At 47.3% G+C, this 23,909-nt stretch overlaps 1 protein-coding gene across 2 annotated transcripts in view; it reads right to left on the bottom strand.

Annotated features, from left to right (window-relative positions):
- pdzrn3b (PDZ domain containing RING finger 3b) overlaps window positions 1–23,468 on the bottom strand; it is a 103,065-nt gene extending 79,597 nt beyond the window's left edge. For both annotated transcript variants that reach the window (XM_076267956.1, XM_076267957.1), the window contains exons 1-3: window positions 22,651–23,468; window positions 19,164–19,250; window positions 17,427–17,534 (exon numbers count right to left, since the gene is read on the bottom strand). In XM_076267956.1, the coding sequence (XP_076124071.1) occupies window positions 17,427–17,534; window positions 19,164–19,250; window positions 22,651–23,364 (909 nt within the window). In that variant the 5' untranslated portion in view covers window positions 23,365–23,468. The remainder of the gene's footprint in view (window positions 1–17,426; window positions 17,535–19,163; window positions 19,251–22,650) is intronic.
- Window positions 23,469–23,909: the final 441 nt, after the last annotated feature.

Here is a 23,909-nt window from a genome sequence, read left to right as displayed (position 1 = left end):
TTTAATATAGAATGAGGGAGAGGGGGAGAGAGAGAGAGAAAGAGGGAGGGAGAGAGAGAGGGAGAGCCCGGGGGGACTTGGAGGCCCAAATTAATGATTAAGTTTAATGTACTCAGTGATCAGGAGTTCTGGAGCTTACGGAAGATTTTTTTCCCCTTCGCTTCTCATGTGTCAAAGCTGGGGAGTATACTGCATCATTAAACAAAAGACAGCAGCAAATGTTTGAGTGTGTGTGTGTGTGTGTGTGTGTGTGTAAGAATGTGAGAGTGAGTGAATTACTGAGTGAGAGAGAAAGAGAGAGAGAGAGAAATAGTGTGTGTACATCTGTGTGCACTGTGCACAAGGGTAAGGGTGTTTGTGTGCATTTGCAAATGTGTTTTATTTATGAACTCCCTGTGGGTAATGGCGAAGTTGGGATGCACTGGCTGGTTAAATCACAGTCTCTTGGCTCATATGCGCCAATGCCACAGGGCTCTCTGTATCGCACTAATTCTCTACCCTCCCTTTCTCCCTCTCCTTTCCTCTATCCCTCTCTTCCTCCCTCCCTTTCCCTCCTCCTTCTTCCCTCGCTCTCGGCCCACTGCTGGGGCTTTTGGCTGCGCTGAGGCTTTGGGACCTGCTTGTTAATCAATTAGCGCTAAGTCTCTGGAATGAGCGGGGCAAAGCAGAAGGCATCTAAGAGAAGATATAAAAAGAGCCTCCGAAAAGAAAGCGCCTAATTGAGTTAGTGAATCATGTGTTTGCAGGCGGGCCACGGGCCCCTCAGTTCCAGCTGAGTGGATCCTGCTCTTGTGATGGAGGGGGAATGCAGAGTGGGGAGGGAGAGAGAGAGAGAGAGAGAAAAGGAGGGGAGGGAGAAGGAAAGGGTGAGTGGGTAGAGGTGTGTGTGTGTGTGTGTGTGTGTGTGTGTGTGTGTGTGTGTGTGTGTGTGTGTGTGTGTGTAGGGGGGTGACTCAGTCAGCTGTGAAAGCCAGTGTAACTTGGTTTTCCATGGGAGCAGCAGCAACAACAGGATCAGAGAGGAAACTCTGTGCACTCCTCAAGCGGGGCTAATGCACGAGTGACCACATGAGCGAGTCTCGGTTCCGACGTCACCGCAAACTGACCCGCAGCGGCGTCTGTTCCCTCCATATGGTGCCGGACGCAGCTGCGCCCGTTACGCTTCCACTACGGAACCGAACTTTCGGCCCAATCTCTCGTAAAGAGCCTCCGGTCACCCAGCCAGCCAACCATCACTGGTCACCCCAGATCCCCTCAAGCCCTCTCCACTCCACCTTCCCCCTGCTGAGAGTGGGATCCCATCACAGCCGTTTAGCATGTAGTCATGTGAAAAATCAATCACGGGACACGACACTGGCAGTGCATAAGCATGACTAATGAGTATTGTGAAGCCCCTGGCCATGCAAATACCTCTGTGCTTATGCTGTAGCAAATGCACATATTCTGTGCGTATAAAATGGGACTATAAAAAAAAAGACTTAAAAATAAAAAACTTCTCACCAGTAAAGTGTAAATAAACAGTGAGCTATTTCTGCTTTCATGAGCCTGTAGTTAAAAAGTGAAAAAAAGAGAGAAAGGGTTCCACGAAGACAGGGTACGCCTACTGATGGCCCGTGTAAAAAGACGGTTCTCAGTTTTTCCAAGCTCGAGACGTCTTATTAGCTGCAGCGTTTTGCTCGTTGGATCCGACGGCTTGAGAAGAAACTGGGAGAAACCGCAGAGCCGCATTTTTTCCTCCAAGAGTCACAGCTCATTACTCAAGAGGTGAGTGTCCAGGGGGGCCAGTAAAGAGAGATGGGAGGGGGAGGGAAGGAGGAGAGAGAAAGAGAGAGAGAGAGAGAGAAAGAGAGAGAGAGAGAAAGAGAGAGAGAGTGAGAAACAACAACAACAACAAGACAAAAACAGTGTGGACTTGAACAGAGACGTGCAACACAGAGGCCTGGCACAGCAAGAAAAACAAGAAACAACAAGAGTTAGAGTGAAGTGGGGAAAGAGAGAGAGAGAGAAAGAGAGAGGGAGAAAGAGAGAGAGAGAGGGGGAGAGGGAAGAGAAAGATAGAGAAAGAGAGAGGGAGGAAGAGAGAGGGAGAAAGAGAGGGGGAGAGGGAAGAGAAAGAGAGAGGGAGAAAGAGAAAAAGGCAGGGAGAGAGGGGGGAGAGGGAGAGGGAGAGAGAAGACAGAAAGAAATTACTTTCCTGTCAGTGACCAGGCTGAGACAGGAGCCTGCAGTCTGGCCTCCCAGAGCTCAGGCATGGCGTAATCCTCCTTCCACAGGCGGGCAGAGCGTCCACCCACCACCGCGCTGTCTGACCGACCGTCGGCCTCAAAGCGAGGAGTGGGGCCTCGACTAGCCAAACACACAACCAACTGAGCCACAGCTAGCACGCACCACCAAACTCCAACCCCCGGCTCCTTAGGAAAATAACAGAGTCTGGTCGCTACCCTTGCACGCTCTGCGGCACTATCTCTAATTGACTCCATTATAAAAGACTTACAAGAGAACCTCAACAAAAACATGAGCCCAGTCATTTGAGCAAAGAGAAGCTGAAATAAAAAAAAATGAAAAGAAAAGCAAGAGCATATGTTTTGTGCCTTTTACCCGTTTCCAAAACACATCTTCCGAGATCTTGAGAGAGATCTTCCTTCATGCTCTCAATGAAAATATATGACTCTCTGAATTAAAAGTTCCTGAGTGATTCCTTCCCACAAGTGGCATGTGGTGGCTTTCACTGAGCACTGATACCCTGGTCTTCTGGACACCACTTGGCTAATCCGTACATGTATGGACATTCCAAGTCCAAAATGAAGGATTGGGTCTCATAAAATGACTGGAATGTGTAACAGTGGGTCAGCATTTCACCACAGATTTTTCACGTCTATGATCTTAAGCACACACGAAAGAATGATAAAATCCACCATCCCCACCAGCATATCTGCTATTCTTATAAGCAGTTCAATAACACCCGCAATGCTGTTCTTAGAAGCAGAAACAAAGTGTGTTTTTTTTAAAAATGAAGCTCTTTTGCCACACACAATAGCACAACCACAAAGATGTGTACCAGTACTCCTGGTGTGATACTAAATATTTACATAAGGCAACAAAATTGCCAGTTGCCATTTGGATTTTGCAAATATGGATTTCAGAGAACATAGTAAAATCTCCTAGATAACAAGCAACAGGACAAAGAAGAGAAGAGTCACTTCTGAATTCATTGCTGTCACAGGGCCTTATGTTCACAAGCTGCCACGAATCATTCCAATGTTCAGGGACATGTTGTCCTACACACCCACAATAGCATAGTGTCCCCCCGACAGCCAGGGGACTCGTCTGAGCGAGCCACACTGGTGTGGCTAGCGAGAGATGGCCACTAAGGCCAGCGCTCGCTCAGATCACGGAGCCTGACCGGACCAGAGGGACGGTGATTCACTGGTGAGTGGCTCGTCATCTGATTAGCCAGGCTTCGTTAGGGGCTCCAGTGGGCCAAGTCAACGGCCGGTCACACATAAAAGGCTCGTTTGATCACAGCTTTGTCTGCACTCTAAACGATACGCTCTTACATAAATATTGACCGACTTTTGAGCTGCATGTAAATTGTTCAGACAGAGGAGAGAGGGAGAGTGGGAGTGGGAGAGACAGAGAGAGAGAGAGAGAGAGAGAGAGAGAGAAAGAGAGAAAGTGGCAGTCATGTTAAGAGTCAGAACATGCTGCAAGTTCTTCACGCCCTTTGAAAACACATGAAAGTGTTCCCTTGACAATCGGTCAGATCTTTTAAGAAAGAGAATCCATGTGTAAAAGAAAAAAAAATCTAGTTTTGCTTGCCTATGGCAACAAGTCGTTCTGTAGACAGACCACGTTAATCTGCTTCACATCATAACAAACCTGCAACCCGACCTGATATTCTCCACCTCTGCATATATACCTATGGCTTATGTCTTACTTCACAGCACAGGCAGCTCAGTTATTAATCGACATGTGAAAAACCATACAAAATATGTACTGGAGAACGTTAGCTCGACTGGCTTGAAACATCAAGTGGTTGAATGAATGGCCTGAGCGATTCCTACCTGCTGACTACCTGACATAGTATGTAGTGTAAATAAACCCTGAGGAGGATAGTGCCAGCTTCAGTACAACAGGGGTCTTATGCAGGGAATGTCCATAAGCAACACTCTGTGTGAGAGAGAACTCTTGTGGAGGGGTGACGGAGGAGGGTGGTGGTGGTGGTTGGGCGGGGGGGGGGGGGGTGTTGAGAAGAGTTCCCCCTGTGTGGCGCTTCACTTGCTGGGCTAGGTACTGCTTTCGTCAGGCTCTCAAACACACACACACACCACACATTTGGTTCTGATCAGAGAAGGTCACAACCTACACACGGTTTATTTGGACCCCTGCACCAAAATAATCCCAGGTCTACGTCTCCCTGCCTTTGGACATTCTTTCTTGTGTCAAAATCCCACAAAATATGTATAGTGTAAATAAAGTATGTGTTATGACTAGAGGGGCGACACTGAAGTGCATATGTTCTTCTGATAATAACTTGACCTTTTTATCAGAAAAAGCTTATCAAACATTCTTTCATTTAGCCAGTCTTTTTGAAGTATGACTCTGGAAATATACTTTTTTTTTCAGAGTAAACATGGTGATTACGTGAGGTTTCTCAGTGGCAGGGGAGTGCTCGTATCGCAGCGTCCAGGTTCTGCCTGGAGAGAGAGGGAGAGCTGGAGGTTTAGGACAGACAGCAGTGGCTTTTCTCCACCCCTGCACACATACCTCTGGGCCACAAACATTAGCCAAACATGTGGTTCTTGTTTTAGTAGCTTGACCCAAGTGATGTTCTTTGAAAATATTAATTATATTATCTCCACTAAGTCTGTCTGCTTCTTCTCTTTTTTAAGAAAAAAAAACTGCAAGTGGTATGAAACTCGTATTTTTTTAAGAGAAGAGGATGGAGCCAGGGCTGTTCTTCATTTTCATGGTAGAGCAAATCCCGGGAGGCTGCAGTCACTTGTAAAACAAATGGATGTTTCACTTGGTTGGCTGGTCTTATTTGGAAAAAAAAGGGATTTCAGGGTATTCCTCTGCATATAGAGAGTGAAAGAGAAAGAGAGAGAGAGAGAAAGAAAGAGAGAAAGAGAGAGTGAGTGAGAGGAAGAGAGGCAGACAGCTCTGAGGGCTGCCGCCATGCCGTGCCGTGCCGTGCCGTGCCGTGCCGCTGCTGTGGCCAGCCCCAAACTCCGGCTCATCAGATAGAGGCCTTGTTGGGATGTGCCGGGGGAACAGGACAGCTGGGAGACGGCTTGTGTTTCTCTGGCTCCCAGTCAAGGAATTCAGGAGCGGATCACGAACGACGAGCACAGCGGCCCGAGAGGGGAACTGGTGCTAATGCCTTTCTCTGGACGCCCCTCCTCCTCCCCCTCCTCCTCCTACTCCTCCTCCACCTCCCAGGACTACCTCACGAGCTACACATTACTCCAGCTTCAGCTAAACTTCATGGAAGCGTTACGCTATTATTGTAAGAGGGTTGCAACATAACAAAAAAAATAAAACGCCTTGTGCAAGGTCTATTCTGCCTGGATACGGTCTCTAGGCATTCTAGCATGCCTGTGCAGCGAGACAGCAGCTGCCGGCCTGATATAGCCAGACCGAGGAGGAGTCAACTGTTCAAATCAGCATTATTCTGCCAGGCTCTCTTCTGTAAACCCTCTCTCTCCCTCTTTCTCTCCTTTCTCTCTCTTTTACTCTCTCCCCTGCTATCTATCGGCCTTTCTCGAGCTGTCATCCATCCTATTCAAGTGTCTGTCAGCCTCCTGTCATACCTGATCAGGACTTGGCACAGAACGGCGTTTGTTTCAAATGCTTCACACTTACATAGCAATGCAACACAAGACAAACAGACACACAGACACGCACACACGCACACACGCACACACACACACACAAACACACACGTCAAAAAGGGCTTGTGCTGGGCTGTTTTTTAGGGACACTGGCCCTGTCGGAGAACAAAAGCACAGAGCATAAATCAGAACAGATGTGTCCTCACATCGCTGGCCCAATTCATAAGAAAGGGATTTCTGCTTGCGCTGAATGTGATGACATTAGCACTCCACGCACCCTAGTTTTCACTTTATCTACGTCAGAGCTTCAGGTGGCTGATGAATGAGACAGAGGGTCTGCTATGGAGTCTCATATTCTCTCTCCACCCCCCCCCTCTCTCTCTCTCTCTCTCTCTCTCTCTCTCTCTCTCTCTCTCTCTCTCTGATCCTAGATAATAACTTGTCCAGACAGACTTGGATTGGGTTGATGGTAAGAGATAGGAAAAACGAAAGAAGAAAGGAGTGCCCGAATCTAGGATAGAAAACTAGTGACCCTGGAGTTGAGAAATTGCATCCACACTATCAGAGAAGGGTACTGTACCTTGATGGGTTCTTAAGGCTCCCTTGAAGGTTCTTTAAAACTTTAAAAGTGGCTAAGAGCCCTTCAGTTGAAACCCAATCTATTTTAACACTTTTTAAAGAGTGCAGCAAAAAATGATCTAGACAAGCAAGACAATAGGAATGGAAAACAGGTAATAACATCAGCAGGAAAGAAGATAGAAGAGAAGTAACGTCATGTCTCATGAGAGGAGAGAGAGACAGCTAGGTAAAATCACAGGAGGGAAAAAGGGAGGGAGAAAGAAAGAGAGAGGGAGAGAGAGAGAGAGAGAGAGAGAGAGAGAGAGAGAAACCCCTGACGCTCCACAAAGGAACAGTTGTCAGGCTGCCAGCTCGGCCTGTAATCTGATGCCGGTTGCAGATGTGGGGAGGTTTATTTAACATGGCCTACCTTGTCCAACAGGGCTCACGCTAGGGTTCTGCCCCTACCAGTCTGTCCCCACACCGGGCAGCCCCCTGCTTCCTGCCTCCAATGCCCCCCTCCACCCTACCGCCACCAACCCGCTCCTGCTGTGATATCATCTGTGGTCCCCCGGCGCTCGTGAGTGGCACGCCCCACAGCGCTGCAGATGAGCCCCCATGTCTCCAGCGCAGACACAAGGCCTCTCCAAGCATGTGCACGCCAATACCACTGCTCCAGCAGGTCTCCCGCCGTACCTCACATCAAAGGACCTGAGGTAAAGCGCTCTCTCGCAGTCGTTCTTTCTTTCTTTCTTTTTTTCTTTCTATCTTTTTATCTTTCTATCTCTCCCCCTCTCTCTCTCTCCAGCCTTGACCATCAACAGACGGCCCTTGTAATTGCTGATGTGACACACAGGTAATCCTGGGCAGAGTACACAGCCCTGACATCAAATTGGAATTATTAAAGCATGTGATAACGAGGTCAGTGGCAGGAGTAAAGGGCTGCCAAGTCTTAATGAGAACCTGAGGAGAACCCGGCAGCTCACTCTCGACCCTAGCTCAGCGTTGTTTTATTAGTCCACAATGGCTCATTGTCCGCGCGGGATGGACAAGGAGTTTAAACAGTGCTCTTGGATTACACAGCATTTTAATTTCCTGGACAATCCCTCATTTCTATTGAGTCGCTTTCTCTTTCCACGGAGGCCAGAGAGAGGGACAGTGATCCCTCTAAACCTTGTAACGAACACTCACTCTTGAGGATATCCTCAAAACTCATGTACGTATCAATCACACCGATTTAGGTGGGAGCAAGCCTCCAGAGCCTGAAGCAAAAAACAACAAAAGAAGCTCCTGCGTTCAAAGAGAAAGCGTTAAAAGCTGAGGTGAACTCAAAAGGAGTGGGGGTTGGGGTGTGGGTGGTGAACTGCCCAGTGCAACAAGGGCGAAGGACTGATGAAATGTCAACAGTGGTCGGGAGGTTAAGGCATCTTTACTGACTCTTTGACATTGACTTTGGAGGTTCACCTCTCAGTTCTCGGTTGGTGGTCTCGGCCTTCCTTTCAAGCGGAGGAATTATTTTCCCTCGCTTTCGCACTATCAGGTGTCGTGATCAAGAGGAATTTGTTAGCACAACTTGCCAAGCTCGAGATTGAGACGTAGACTGTGTGACTCTCTTGAACAAGGCAAAGAGAGGCAGGGTGGTACATGCAGTAACTGAGTGTATCTATAAAAACAGACAATTCCAAAAACAGGCACGACCAATACAAAACCAATACAAAAAATACCCTCCCTCTCAGATGGCATACCAAATGGGAATGTTCTAGATAGTGCTTTAATCAAAAACACAGGCACTTTTCCCTTCTAAAGCTGATGTCATCCCATAAATGTCAGACACTGTCCTTGATTAACCAATGGAATGACAAATAAAAAAACAAACTTGCTAAATGTTTTGTTTGGCCACATTTGCAGTCCTCTACTGAAGAGAGAAAGAACTCGGTTCATTATCCTATTTGATTACAAGCCAGAATGGGGCAGCCATTTCCTGGATTTAAGAAGTGACACGGCATGATGGATGGAGGGGTTAGCGCATGTGGGAGGGGCTTACATCTGTTTCTGGCTCGATAGCTAGGCCCTATCTTCCACCACCGCTTGCTAGTTTCAACAGCCCTTGGAAATTTCTCACTCTCTCGCTCTCCATTTGTGAATGAAATAGGAAGTCTCAAATCCGACAGAGGGAGTAAATCTTGAAAGGGAACATCTCTCTCAGGGGATCAGGCAGGGGGCACAAAAGAACCAGTGCTGACAAAAAAAAGCAGAAAAAAAAAGAAACCCAGCCACCGAACAATGTTTCTCTATTTGCACATATTAGCATCAGAAGGGTGCGCTGTGGCGACCCGTTCCACTTTATTGGAGTGTGAAAGGCGCGGGTTATTCACACAGCACCGCGAGAATGGGAGCGGCAAAAAATCTAAAGCAAGGCATGTCGCGAGGATTACCGAGGAAGAGTTTGGGCGTCATGGGGGTGGGGGGTGGGGGGAGTCTGAAGGGGGTAGGAGTGGAGAGGCCAACAATAGGCCAGGCCTGCAGCTAAAGCCCTGAGTCATCCTCACCCTCCAGTCTACCCAGGAGTCCTTTGTTGCTGCCCAGCGGCATCCTGCAATGGCTCATCCAGCTCAAGATGACCTAGGACTTAGTTTAGCCGCTCCCCCCTCCCCTGAAGAACTGCCATTCCTAAAAATACACACAATGATTTCACACTGAGAGGTTCAAGGATGCCCCTCAGGACTGAGACTGCACACAATCTGACCAGTTGTTGGCTCCAAACAGTACAGCCATAATGTCTTAAACGAATCCAACAGATCTTGTCCATATGTTCCTAAACCAGGCGCCGCGCGTGAGGGGCACTTCAATACGTGTTAGCCTTGATCGGTCGATTTGGAAAGTTTTCCATTTGTTGGGACGGAGAGCGATGAATGTGGCCTTGTGCCTTGGTCTTTATGAAAGGAAATGAGGCTGCCGAGCTGGAAGCCTGGGGAGGGACTTTAATGCTCAATCGTGAAATGGCTGTTGAAATATTGTACAAACTTTGGTTTAAATTACAGTACGGCCATTTCTGTGAACACATTTACAAGTTTGCTGTAGCTGCAACCCCGCCTCAGCAAAAAAAAAATGTCTCTGTGTATTAAACGTAGAGAATACAGTATGTTCATGTATCACCATAAAAGTGGACAGCATCATAAAAGATTTGGACTCCCTACTGCTATATTTGAGGATAATACTGCGTGTTGGCCACATGTTCTCTACCGTATTCCAAATTTCCCATAAACGCGTGATCATTTTCTCATAAAGTGCTGACACTTAAGCTGCCCTCCTCCTGTCCACTGGTGTTAGCACCATGTTTGCAGACTGCACAACTGAGTGTTCGCAGCCCATGTGGCGTAATTGATTTCACTCCATTGGGCATTTTTCAAATCGCCAGCTCTCCTGGAACGGATTTGACGTAACGCTCAGATGGAACAGTCCAATACGCTGTAGTTCAGACTCATTCTTTCTCTTTCTCTCAAACCCTCTCTCGGTCTCTCTCGCTCTCTTTCTCTGGTTGTTGGTATCAATCACACTGCACTGGGGTGTGCGTGGGGGCTTCCAGCCGACCTGGCCTCTCTGCCAAGACCGGCCCAGCTGTACGCTCTCCAAAGTGGGCAGTGATTAACGCACCAAGGGCCTGGACACATTACCGAGAGGAACCGGGAGGAAACAACGGGGCCATTACCACGCGTCCAAGAGCCCGCTAATCAACCTATTAGCGTTTAATTGAAGGGAGTTAATTAGGGGAGGCTGAGCCCCAGCCACAAGGAGGGGGGAAGTGGGGGAGGTTGTCGCTCGCTGGGTTGGGAGGGGGGATGCGGGTAGTGGGGTTTAACTGACCGGAGGAGCAGCTGGTCGAGGCAACCTGAGACTATTGTTACTGATATGTTTACGCAAGGCCTGTGATTGATTGGTCAGACAATTAGCCGTAATTATACCTGCCTATTTCGCCCTCTTAAAACCCTTTTAGAGACCATTAATTAGCCGAATGAGCTGTATAAATAACGGCAGACAAACAGCCCAGGAGCGCATGGAGTATATGTCTGGGGTGAAAACAGAGAATGGCACATTTACAGTAGCGCACCGCAGACTGCGCGACTCCACCAGAAAGCATCACTGCGGGGGCTCGGCGGCAAGTCTCTGCGCGCCTGTGTTTGTTTGTGTGTACGCGTGTCCGCATGAGATGGGTTTTAGTGGCTGTAGTCGCTCAGCCATGAACACACCGCTCATTCAGCAGCTAAAACATTCCTCCTCAACTCTTCTCTTCCTCCTCCTCTTCTCCTTCCATTCTTTTCTTTGTAAGGTACACAGACAGACTGGAACACAAAGCTGTGCTTGTCCGCTCTACCGGTGAGGGCTCTTCACTTCATTGCCACAAAGCTGGTCATTCTGTGGGGCCGTGTGTGCGACGTGCGTGTGTGTGTGCGTGTGTGTGTGTGTGTGTGTGTGTGTGTGTGTGTGTGTGTGTGTGTGTGTGTGTGTGTGTGTGTGTGTGTGTGTGTGTGTGTGTGTGTAGTGGTGGCGGTAGCAGCAGCAGCAGTAGTCTCCTGAAGCTGATTATGGCTCCTTTAAGGGTTCCACTGGATTTAATGTCCTGCACCGGTGGAGAGCACAGGAATGCAGAAGCCTCCCGCCCCCCAGCTGGGACTACAGGACATGTTAAAGTAAAGCTCTTGCTCACCCTTCCTCCCTCCCTCCCTCCCCCCCTCTCTCTCTCTCTCTCTCTCTCTCTCCCTCCCTCCCTCTCTCTCTCTCTCTCTCTCTCTCTCTCCCTCCCTTTCTCCCTCCCCCCCCCCTCTCTCTCTCTCTCCCTCCCTCTCTCCCTCCCTCTCTCTCTCTCTCTCCGGCTCCTTCTCTCTCGATTTCACCCTCTCCATTACCCTCCACCAAACTCCACCACCCGCTTTTTTCTGCTCTCTCTCTCTCTCTCTCTCTCTCTCTTCCTCTGTTGGTGTTTCTGTCGATCTCTCTCGCTCTTTCTCACTGTCACTCTGGCACCGTCAGTGTGTGTGCATCTCCCGAGGAACAGAGACGGGTCGCCTCTGCCGCGCCGGGTGCCCAAATCCAATAAAGTCCATCACAAAGGCCGGCCTTTTTGCCTCCAGGGATGCCAAACAACATGTGACACCCCCCGCCCCCCCCGGAAAAAGAACGGACATCGCTGTTCTCTCGAAAAGCCTGGGCGAACGTTGCCAGACCATGTGACACATGCTCTGCTGAAGATGCCATGTGCTGTGACACCTTATTAGAGGCAACAGAGTAGTATGGGGCAGTGGTGGTGGTGTGTGTGTGTGCGTGGTGGTGGTGGTGTGTGTGTGTGGTGGTGTGTGTGTGTGGTGGTGGTGGTGTGTGTGTGTGTGGTGGTGTGTGTGTGTGTGTGTGTGTGTGTGGTGGTGTGTGTGTGTGGTGGTGTATGTGTGTGGTGGTGTGTGTGTGTGGTGGTGTATGTGTGTGGTGGTGGTGGTGTGTGTGTGTGGTGGTGTGTGTGTGTGTGTGTGTGTGTGAGAGAGAGAGAGTGTGTGTGTGTGTGGAGGGGGGCATTCGGAGGTGACCTGGCTTTGTGGCCCTGCATAAGCTAAGACAGGGGCCCCCGTTCTGGAATGCCACAGTGGATCACAGATGTTTGCGGAGAGTTCTTCCAAAAAAAAGAAAAAAACCCTTCACGCCCATAATTGGTTAATTAGCTGGATTAGCTTTTCATTGGCTTGTCCAAATCAATAACACTGACAAAAATGGTGCTGCCCACTTCACAATAAGGAGATTGACTTTTTATCTCCACATGCTTTGTGCCCTTAATGAGGCCCTGCTCTTTGTGTGGTGGACGGGGGAAATCTACTACACTTAAGGGAAGCGTTCTTAATGCATTTCTTTTCACACTCTCTGAATGGAGGCTAATAACTTTGGGCTTTTCTTTTTCAGCGGCAGGAGTTATGCCTAAAACGCTGAGCCTGCCACGGCTCACTGCAACAGAGGAGATTTGTTTGGCTACAAAGGGTTAATTCCCCAGATCAGTAGCACTCGCTAGCGGAGTGCGCCAAGGAGAGCCCCATGCATAAATACCCCGGGAAGAGCTGCTGCCAACACTGAAATGTATGGCCACACACACTCACTCACTCACTTACTTACTCTCGCACACAAAGATACACCCACAGTCACACACACACACATGCACACGCTCACATGTTCATACACACACACACACACACACACACACACACACTTTTCTATCTATTGCTCTCTCACACACACACACAGACACACACACAGACACACACAGACACACACAGACACAGACACACACACCTCCAGGCCATAAATGGGCACGAGAAGCAAAACATGTATACCATTTTCTTCTGGTTTAAACTATGCAGCTGGCATGGCCTTGTGCGGGGAGTGGAGAGGAATGCTAACACCCCTCAAAAGGAAAAGGGGGTCTCATCAGTGAACATACATAACTTCCCCTACCCAGACCCTCCCCCACATATCACCCCCCCCCCCCCCCCCCCGCCCACGATTTAGTGCTAACTCTGGCAGCGAGTCGTCACTAAAATAACTCGGGGGAGGGATGAGGTGTTAAGTGGTGCATCGTGGGTAACCTCTCGGTTCTGTGGTCATGGGAAGATAAGGTGGTTCTTCTGGGAACTTCAGCCATTTCATCTCCAGAATCTTGGAAAAAATCTCCTACACTTCCACTGTCCAAGTACTGTATAAAAATCCCCTACACTTCCACTGTCCAAGTACTGTATAAACAATTCAAAATGGTTTCGCATTGCATGTTTCAGCTTTGGATTAAAATGGTTAATAAAATTTGGTTTCACAACCAGAAAACATAGGATTTGGAACTTGGCTTCAAAGCCCTTGACATGACATACCCACCTCACCACCCTACCCCCCCTCTCCCCGTCATCAAAGGAAAGCTTCTTCTCCACACAGGACTTTATTCTCCGAGGGGACCGTGTGTGTTCTTTAAAGCAGTTGTTGTTCTTCACCTTCTGCGACCTGCCAGCGTTTGCACAAATTTGTACACGGTGGCATTTACAATGGCGGTCTATGTCCCTCTGAGGTGCTTCCCTCGTTTTGCACTTGAGTGGCCTTCAGTCGGACCCAGGCTCCCACCGGGAGGTCACGACACACATCACTCCCCAGTGACAGGCCTCCTCAAGAGAACCACATCAACAGGGGCCAGCACCACACCAATGGTGTCCGTATATATACCCTTACAGTTTGTACCTGCCTGTCTGTGTCTGAGTCTGTGTCTGTGATTTAGACTGCACACCAACAGACACAAACACATGCTCAGATTGATACAGACACAAATACACAGCATGAGAATATTTGCACAGCAAATAAAGTCAATGTGGGGAAAAAGCAAGCACTTGTATATGTTTCAATATTTAGCTAAATAATCAAAGACTATATTTTTACATGTTGACATAATCTAAAAATCATACACACATTAAACACATCCTGAAGCTTCCTAATCTTCTGTCTGCCAAGAAAACACTGCGCGAGACAGTGAGAGAAAAACACAAATAAGCTCCAGATCTTCAGATAAAGGCCTAACAGAGACTTTTTCTCAGACTGAGCTGACCTGTTTCTCAGACTGCTGACTCTTCAGTGTAATTTAAATCAAACAGACTTGTGAAATCTTTTTGTGCCAAACGTGGTGGCTATAGTCCTCTCGGTGTGTGTGTGTGTGTGTGTGTGTGTGTGTGTGTGTGTGTGTGTGTGTGTGTGTGTGAGGAGGCCGTGAAAGCAAACACAGCTTCAGGTCTCCTTCTCCTCCATCATCCCTCTACCCCCCTCCTCCTGACCCCACCACCAAAAGGAGAAAATGTCTCCAGTGGACAAGGAACCATTCATGCCCCGATTCCTGCCCAGTGAAACAAGGCCATGCAGCAGTGCAGCACAAAACCACCACTCAAACACCGCTTTCGGACGGACGGCCTCGGGACCTGGCCACACGTCTTGTTTGCGTACACGTAACCTTTCTGCGGCTAACGCTGTCCGAAGAGGCCTCTCCCTTTGAACGAGCTGTGCTGTCACTTTGCTGAGAAGTGGTCTCGGGCGCTTAGGCAAAGCAGTAGCCCGTTCTTCTCTCTCTCTCTCTCTCTCTCTGTCTCTCTCTCTCTTTATGTAAGCCCATTCATACGGGCCAAAGTGATCCCTGAAGCAAGGCGCATGGACTGAACCGTGAATGGCGGCTCCCGTAATCTGATTTTATTTGTATCAAACGGCGCCTGAGATGATGCAGCTGTTGTGCACAACTGTAGGACGGCCGGCCGGCCTGCCTGGGTTCTCCAGCCGTTGCTGAGGAGACATGGAGCAGTGGTGAGAAATCCACCCTGGCTCAAAGCTGAATTCAAAACACATTTATGGGAGAGAATTTGATCCATCTGGCTGAGGAATTTCCACAACCTCCGTAACGCAAAAACTCTGTTCACGAAAAAAAAAAAACAGACAAAAGTACGCCATGGATTTTTGAATGGCGACACGATCAAGCTATTAAAAATGTGAAACTGACTAAATTCCCCTCTCCTCTCAAATTCCTACACGGAAGTCTATGGAAAAATAAAATGGAGGTATTAACTCCAATGGCATTTAACTCTATTTGTCTGGCTTGTACATCGCACTGCTACAAAAACACACACATGGGAAGTACAAAAACACACATTGGAAGAAAGATGTGCAGCAGGCCTTATTGGCCCTGTCACTCATATAAGGCATCTCTTTAACACATAGGTAAGTGCACAAGCACAGACAGGCATAGTCCCATCGACAAGCTGACGGAAACTAATTTAAAGAAACGTCTTACAAGAGATTTATGGGCAGAAGCGATCCCCTCCCAGTGTGACTGCAATAGAGAGGAACGGAACAGGGTTATGTGCAGATACATACTTTTCCCAAAAAACAACTCTAGGGGAAAGAGAGAGAGAGAGAGAGAGAGAAAGAGAAGACAAAAGTGCTGACAGAGAGAGGCAAACGGAAGAGTGCGCCAGGTCCTGGAGGATTCCGGTGGCACAGATTTCAGAAATGCACACTCCAGCTGTGCTGCTCTCCGAGGAGGAGGAGGAGGAGGACGAGGAGGCTGGGGGCTGTTGGTTTACCTACACACCACTGAGACTACGCGGAACTGCCGGGAGCTCCCCTTGGTACTCGTTCCATTCTGTACCCCTCCACACACACCCCGCCACCCCTTGCGCGTCGACCCACCCCCTCCCCTAACCCACTTGATTAAATTTCCACACAAAATCATTTCTCAAGCCCCGGTAATTAGACTGTGTGCGCTACTACCCAGAGCACCGTCACCGGGTAGCAACGCACTCTCGACTCCATTCTTCACTCAACGTCAACGCAGCCTGCAACGTAAACCAACACCTCCGCCATCAACATGCGAGCAGCACCGAACATAATTGTATCTTCATATAAAACGCTGTGCCGGTTTTCCATCGTACGTTTGGGGGCGGGGGGTTCTGAAGGGAACACATACACTATTGTGGTTCCCTGTTTCCCAGATTGTCAGATCTTAAGGCACACCACTTTGTCAGATTTGTTTGTTTCCCTCTTATGCTTCACTCTGTGCACTCTTTCAGACTGACGCCTGCAATTCCAACCAGATGCAGCACATTGCTTGGCATTATTGCTGCGCGTACAGTCACTTTTCTTTGTTAATGCAGAAAGTGAACGTAAAAGTGAATCCTATCCCAATACAAACAACAACAACATATTTTTCTTTGTAAAAGCAAGTAAACAACAACAGCCAAATAACCTAAAATAACCTACTGCAGTCCTGCTCCCACCTGTCACCACCCCTAAACCCTCCACACACACACACACACACACACACACACACACACTCTTCCCCTCTTTGCCCTCCTTCTTTTTTGGCCGAGTCACCCTGACGCATGTTCTCGGCGCAGCATGTGAGCTAATCTGGAGCCGAGCACGTCCCACCAGCGAGGCCCACTCAACGAGGGGCCCAGTGCTCCGCCAGTCGCCAGGCGCCAAATGAATGGGCTGTCGGGTTTGGCAGCTCAATCTACCCATTGTCAGAGCAAGGCTTGTGATATATCGGACTGAACAGCAGGCCTTTCAACCACTTGTTATGGCTGCTTGATGGAGCTGCTGGGTAACGACTTGGTGCTCTTTACTGGCTTCTCAAATGGCATATGTCTCATATGGCTTAGACTCTATGGATTAAAGTATAGATTTACATATGGAAAGTCTGGCCAAATAGATGTCTCCCTAAATTCATAAACCTGTTCCATGTAAGTATTCAATCGTTTTAAAGTCGACAAGGACATAACGTACTGCACTGAAGCAGAGTTGCATAAAATATTTAGATTACCTTAATAAAACCACTATGATGTGTAGGACCACCAACTTATGGCATATAATAACACATATATCATGTGTAACGTCGGTAGTCAATGAAGCCATTGTGGACTTTTCCACTTCGCACAACTATAAAGACGACCTTTGTGAAGTAGCCTTTCTTGGCACCTCCTCAAACTGACCTCTAGAAACATACAGCCTTTTCACGGTGCGATTTTGTCTGAGGGCGCAGGAAGACTGTCCAATAGAGTGCCTGTCGGTGGAGATTTGTCAGTCGGTTTGGGTGGCTACAGGCACATGTCCATACGGAGACTAGTGCCGTTCTCCAAACTGCAAAAATGTCATGTTTTTGTATGTCAACCTGACCACCTGAATTACAGTGCCTGCATCAAGCTCCAACCAAGGAAGTAACCAGAGGAGATTTGTAATTTCCATGATCTCACTATGTGAGGCTAAAGACAGGGAAACTAGAAGCAACAATAGCCTGAGAATAAATGGCTATTACATCCGTTCTTTGCTTGTACACTTTTGTTTGTATTTGGCTGCTTGTAACAACATTTAATGTTTTGCAACATTTAGTGTTTTTGTTTGTTTTCAACAAACATTAAGCAGAAAGGACAATTACGTGCAGCAATTCTTTGTTTCCAGTTTAGCACTGTAATAAACGTCATGTACCTCCATAATGCGGTCGTGGATCTGAAGTCCTCCCTCTTTGTCGGCAGGTCCATTCTCCACGATCTTCGACACAAAGATGCCTTCATTTGAAGTCCCAGCCTCATTTTCCTGAAAACGAGCAGCTCGTTAACAGCAGGCTTTGCACATGTTTTATTCTGCCGCTAATAAAGACCGAAATACAGTACGTTTAACTATGCATGAACCGTATTAACTATTTTATGAGTGAAAGGAGAGGAATGTGACATGAAAGGAAAACACAACCGTGACATGGTTTCATATGCAACTCATGAAAAAAACTGACAGGCTTTATATTATCCAAAACCTGAAGCTTATTCACCCTATCATTGTCAGGAGTATTCAGCAGAGCAGATACTATAGTGCAACTCAGGTAGTGATCAGCAGGTCAGTGCATTCGCAGCGAGCGTCCAGAGTGCCAGACATGCTGGCAGAGCAGGGCAGGTGTACATTAAGCAAGGTTTAACGAGGAGCTACACGCTGACAGACTGCCAGCACGTCGTGCCAGCTGAATCTCTTCCCGGACACATCAGAGTGACACTGGCCCTTACGAAGGGGCCAAGCATTTCACTGGCCCAGGTCGCACTGTGCCTGAACGGAGCGTGTTGGCACGGTGCAGAGGTGACCTCTACACGGTCAGGGAAAGGCCAACGTGTCGACCCAGCACCAGCCTGAGCCTCTCTGTCCCAATCTACGTCCGACTACTTGCCGCCACAATCTTGTGACATTGTGTTCAAATTTAATGGAATCCTTCAGAAACCACTGAAGTCAAGCTGTGAACACTTTAATTAATTGGCTTGAGGCCACTTCCTCTGCCCCACCTTCCTTCCATTAGAGCACTTGTTTGTAACACCACCATACAGGTGTACATTGGGAATTAAAGACGACTGTCGCCTGAGCTGGATACTCAGTTTCAATCCTCAGGTCGGACTTCACCAAAGTGGACAGTGAGGGACATTAGCAGTCAAAGTATTTAGCAGCACTTGCAACACAAGTCTTAGAACTTGAACTTAATTTGTCAACCACAGTGGAGGTTTTGTACAGCTGGAGTGCAGCCACATAAGGCACATATGGAGCCTTCAGTGTCAATAAAACCGGGCAAATTCCCCCACCCTGCTCACTGCCAGGTTTCATGCAAAGGCAAGGAGGAACTGGAAAGATCAGCGATTTGCATGGTCAAGAGCAGAGTATAAAAATCTGCCTTGATTTTGTGGTGATTTTTTACAGCTTCCTGCAGCCCTGGTTTCGATGCAATAATCCAATGCCGCCGCAGTAAAGTACGTCACTGATGCTATTTAAAATGAACCGCAGACAAACAGCCCTTGTCGTGTTCGGTGTACACATTCCTGGCGATACAGATACGTACAGAGTACAGGGCATGTGTCACCTCCGAGTAGCCTTACACATCATGAGAGCGCTTCCATGTATGGAGGTCATTTTCTAAGTGAACTCTATGCAGAGTAGCAATGTTTGACACACTCTCATTGACCATGCCATCCTTTCCAACTGCGGTCCACCAAAAATGGCATCCCTGACACAGAGCGTTTGGGCAACAGACAGACCAAAAAGGGATTAGCACAGTCAGTGGGTGGAACAAGTTCCTTTTCAAATCAACCCCATGCGAGGCAGAATGGGGAATTGTGGTCGCAGTCATAATCCCAACCTTAACACCAATAAAACGTAATTAGGTTTTCATATAAAACAGACATAGAATGAGCCTACCACACATGGCCGTCCTCCTACGATGTTGAAGCCCAACGATCCAGCCTCCCGAAGAAGAACAACTGTGACACTTTTGGATTCTCCACCCTAGTGTTAAAAAAACAAACAGAAATAGAGAATATTTTGATTATTTACTTGTTCCATCTGTTATTAGTCTTCTAAAAATCAATTCAACCTTTATTGACAAAAAAGACAAACTGTCTGTCTGTATAGTAATCATGCTGTGTGAGTCAAAATATACTGTACGGTGACAGTGGTGGCAAACATCTTTAAAACAAAAGGGAATAGACGAGGCGAGGTGTAGAATTCAGCAAACCCATACCAACTGGCATGGCTGACAGATGAACAAAGAAGCACCTGTTCACAAAGCCACACTCTTGACATTCGGCCCAGCCAATCTACACAATTCTTTACGGCTTAAGTGGCCTTCAACCAAAGAGCTGTCGAGTGACCAGTAGCTTTAAGGGTTAAGGCCCTGTACCTCCTTGGCAATGTGTATTAATACACAGGCAGTAAACCACTCTCTCAACACTGGGATGAGAGAAGAGACGCTCGGCTTCTAACAGTCAGTTCCTAATGCAGGCAACATCATTTCAGCAGGCATGTTAGCTTGCGTTATAGCATACAGCGACTATATATATATATATATAAGGTAGATATTTATGGCATGTAGTGTCCTGTCAACCATTCGGCTGGAGGGGACAGAGGACACGTCCACTGCAGGAGGAATGCATTCTACTGCACAGTAATGAGGACATGCCCTCGGCTTCCATTAAAAGACTCTACAGAGCTTTTGACACCACTTAACCAGCAAATCGGCAATCTGCGTCTAGATAGATAAGATAGATAGATACTTTATTGATCCCCAAGGGGAAATCTGCGTGTATTATGCATATGGTCCTGTGGACACACTTTTGGTTCCTGGAGGCAGCTATCCCGGCAGGCTGCTGATCTTTTTATTTGATTGAATTTACATGACAGTTCATAATAAAGCAAAAGTACAAACAAAGCACAAGCTTAGCTGACACCAAGAGGGCCAGTTCCAGTCTGCTGGTGAAAGCCATAGCAGAGAGAGTCACGGCGTGTCTGGAACAAACAACTCCAGGGTTAAGTAGCGGCCAGCTCTGTTTGGATGGGCTGAGCAAACATGGGGAGAGCGCGAGAAAGCAGATGAGCTTGATCCCAGGCCATGACACTTGCCAATCAGCAGCAAAGGGGCCTATTCACCCCCGCCAGGCCAGCCTGCTCTGCTCCCACTCACCAGGGCTACGTGGGGCTGATCACCTGAGTGATGGACCATGTGATGGAAGAAACGACTGTGAGAGCCCACGCCCTAGGAGGCCCCTCCGAGTCAAACGCGCCGAGGTAGGCATGCGAGAGCCAGACGGCTCTGCCCCAACCCCCCCCCCCCCCCCCCCCGCCCCTGCACTGAGTCCAGACTCCAGACTGTGCTGCTAATGGTCAGGAGAGATTACCTGTCAGAAGCTATACTCGGCAGTGTCACGGACCCATTTGTGTTGGCAGTGGCCTGCAGGAGCAAACATGCCAGGCTGAATATGAGCAAACGGGTGAAACGCCGGCGGACCAAAGGGCACGTGACCAGGGCCTGGCACCGGGACGACGAGGTCAAGATCTGGCTTCAGTAGCAACAAGGCAGAGGCTGAGGCCGGGACCGCCTCCCTCCCTCCCTCCCTCCCTCCCTCTCAGCTCCTAATTCCACTTGTGTCATTCCGCTTCAGTGCCGCTCCAATGTGCACCATACTGCCCTGCCTACCAATCCTCTCCATACTGCTTGACTTCACTCATAGAAAAAAGAGGATAATTCTTTTCACCTAGCCATTGAAATCAGTGAAATAATATTTGTTTTGGACCACTCATCGTTTCCCCTTTCGTCAGTGAGAATGCAGATACGTCTTGCTTTTAGAAATGTTTTTCTTGGATAATGGCTTGGACGTTGAGCCACATTCCCATCTGCGTCACCCATACTTTCAACATAATCACGGCACTGTTTATGTCTGACAAGCAATCGTTGTATAATGAACATGGGCATAATTCAAAATAAGCTTCAAAACACTGTGAGGAACGAGTAGGGCTGTGATGGAACCTAAAGTCCCCTCAGCAAACAACACGAAACTACCCTTATATTAAGAGCAAAGCACCATGCAAATCTACTGGTAATAACTAAGTAAGTAAGTAAGTAAAATGTATTTATACTGCGTTTTTCACAGACAGGGTCACAAAGTGCTTTACAATGTGCATAGACAATAAAGTATAGTAGTCTGAGAATGAAATAAGGTAAAAATACAACAGATAAAATGATCAATAAATAAAGAGCATTCCAGAGTCTGGGTGCCACAGCGACAAAGGCTCGACAAAGGCACAGGACATAAAAAACATGGGAAGGATTGATGGACTCTCACTGTAGTACATAATTTGTGTGACCTGCAGTGAAATGGGAGAAATCACTGTAAAGGCATACGGCAGGCCTGTCTATGCTGAAAGAGGTGCAGTGAAGGGCCCATCTTTAACTCTCAGTAAAGTAGCCTGTTCAGGCAGCTTAGGCCAACTCTATCAGACATGCAGTAAACAATAGCCTACAGGGGAAACACATTCAGCAGTAACTAGCAATCCAATCATAACTTCATAAGCTAATATACTTATACAATATACGAAAATGCAATAGACTTGCAAGTTGCAATCAAGAAAAAGGGCTGTATAGACTGTAAAAACTATAGCAGATGTAGGCTACTCGATGGTAGACAACGTAGTGTAGTTAGTAAATCATAGTAGGCTAATTATTTATGTATTCGTTTATTAATCATCTTCTGATAGAGGACTTGATGCGACGCTTAATTATACAACACTGAATACGTGGACTTTATGTTTCAATGTTTCCATTAATAATAATACTTTTATTTCCATAAACACCATACATGCGATGGCATGTATTAACCACGGCATAGTGGCTTCTGTAAACTCTGAAATAACACTGAAAATATACAGAAGACCGTGGGCTACTATGTTTGGTCCTGGTGTTGTTCTAATTCAGATACACTCAAATAATTTAGAATATTTTGTGGAACCACCGATTTCTGAAGCTGAAGAGTGGTCTTGGTGTGTACAGAAGAGCCGTAAACACTTCACCCCTCCCCCCTAAAATTGCCAGCTGGCTAAAACTGCAGCTGACAGACATGTCTCAGGACAGGACGAGGTAGAAAAAACTACTCCTGACCAGCCCTTTTCTTTAACACACAAGATTATAATTTATATCTCTGAATACACTGATACACATCTGGGATTAATAGATTTGGTAAATAACAGCGCATCACACATAAACACGCCAAACACGCGCAACATTACTTGAATATTCTGTTCATACTCAGGAAAATATAAAATGTCAGACAGAAACAGGAGTTAAAACGGCAGCAAATATCAAATCACATGACTTAGTCCAAAAACTCTCTAACGTTATATTAAACCGTCTCACCTTGCATGGTGGAGCCAAGGTCTTGCTGAGCGAGTCAATCCTTGCACTGTACTCAGTGAATTTCTTTTGGTATTTTAGCGCTGTCATTTGGAGCTCGTTGTGGACAGCAGAGAGCTGAGCGAGAAGGGACTTTTCCCGTTTACTCGACTTCAGGGACTGCTTTTTAAACTCCTTGTCGAGGCTGACCACTTTCCCTTGCAACGCGCTATTATGCGCTTTCAGGGCTTTCAAACAGCAATGGTTGTTGAGTTTTTGCTCTCTGTGGGTGAGCATCAAACCACATCCATTTTCACATATCCCAACGGCTCTGTAATCACACGTTTCGCGCATATGGGCATCCATGTCCTTCAGGTTCAGCACCTCGTTGCATCCCTTGTTCCTGCATTTAGCTGGAGAGTAGTCACACATCTCGGCGTGTTCCGCCAGATGCTGCAGCTTCACCACTTTCTCACAGCCCCTGGCATGATTGTCACACTTTATGTCCAACTTCAAGATCAGATTTTTCAGAGGAAGGACGTGGTTGAGCTCTTTAGTGGAGATCCTTTGGCATTTGACAGGGCAGCTGCTTTGCTGAACAACCCACGGCAGCACACAGCCAGCGCAAAAGACGTGACCACACGGGGTTGTGAGCGGATCTTCCAAAACTTTATTACACAAGTTGCATTTGAAGTCTGGGTCCACAGCCCCTTTAAAACGATCCAGCTCAAATCCCATGTTTTAAAAACAGTCCAAAAGAGCGTAGGAAGTCCCACGGATCAAAGAAGGAGCAATTGATGCTTTGAGTTTGTCATTTGAAGTACACAGACCTACTGAGTGCGACCTCTCCTTACAGACTAAACTAATTGCTTGAGACTTCGCAGCAGAAAAGAACGGTGGAATGCTCTACCGTAACTGTCCTAAGAGTAGCGCAGTCGATTGGAAACATCTTGTAGAGTTTAGCAGTTTAAGTTTATTCTGAACAGACACAACTTTGGAAATGTATTGATCGAGTCCTTATGCATATTTATTACTAATTACAATTTTTATTTATTGTATAATCTTTGCTGTTTTTTAGTTGTTTAGTTTATAAATCTCTTAAGCTTTTGTATGAAAAATTTATTTTTTTGATAACACTGTCTCTGGCATAAAGGTCATCATTATTTTTGTACATTGTACATTTATTGTTTAAAGTCGGTATTTCAGATGGCAGCCCCACTGAAACCTTAAAAAGCAGCCTTGACCTTTCAGTCCCCTAGTAAATTATACTGTGAAAGTAAATA

The sequence above is a fragment of the Alosa pseudoharengus genome, unplaced genomic scaffold, assembly GCF_046254945.1.
Source record: "Alosa pseudoharengus isolate Yale_2024_CS ecotype anadromous, Long Island Sound unplaced genomic scaffold, YU_APseudo_1.1 YU_APseudo_1.1_scf_5, whole genome shotgun sequence".
In the NCBI taxonomy this organism is placed as follows: Eukaryota; Metazoa; Chordata; class Actinopteri; order Clupeiformes; family Clupeidae; genus Alosa; species Alosa pseudoharengus.
Note: the sequence above shows the minus strand (reverse complement) of the source record. Positions and strands in the feature narration are given on the sequence as shown.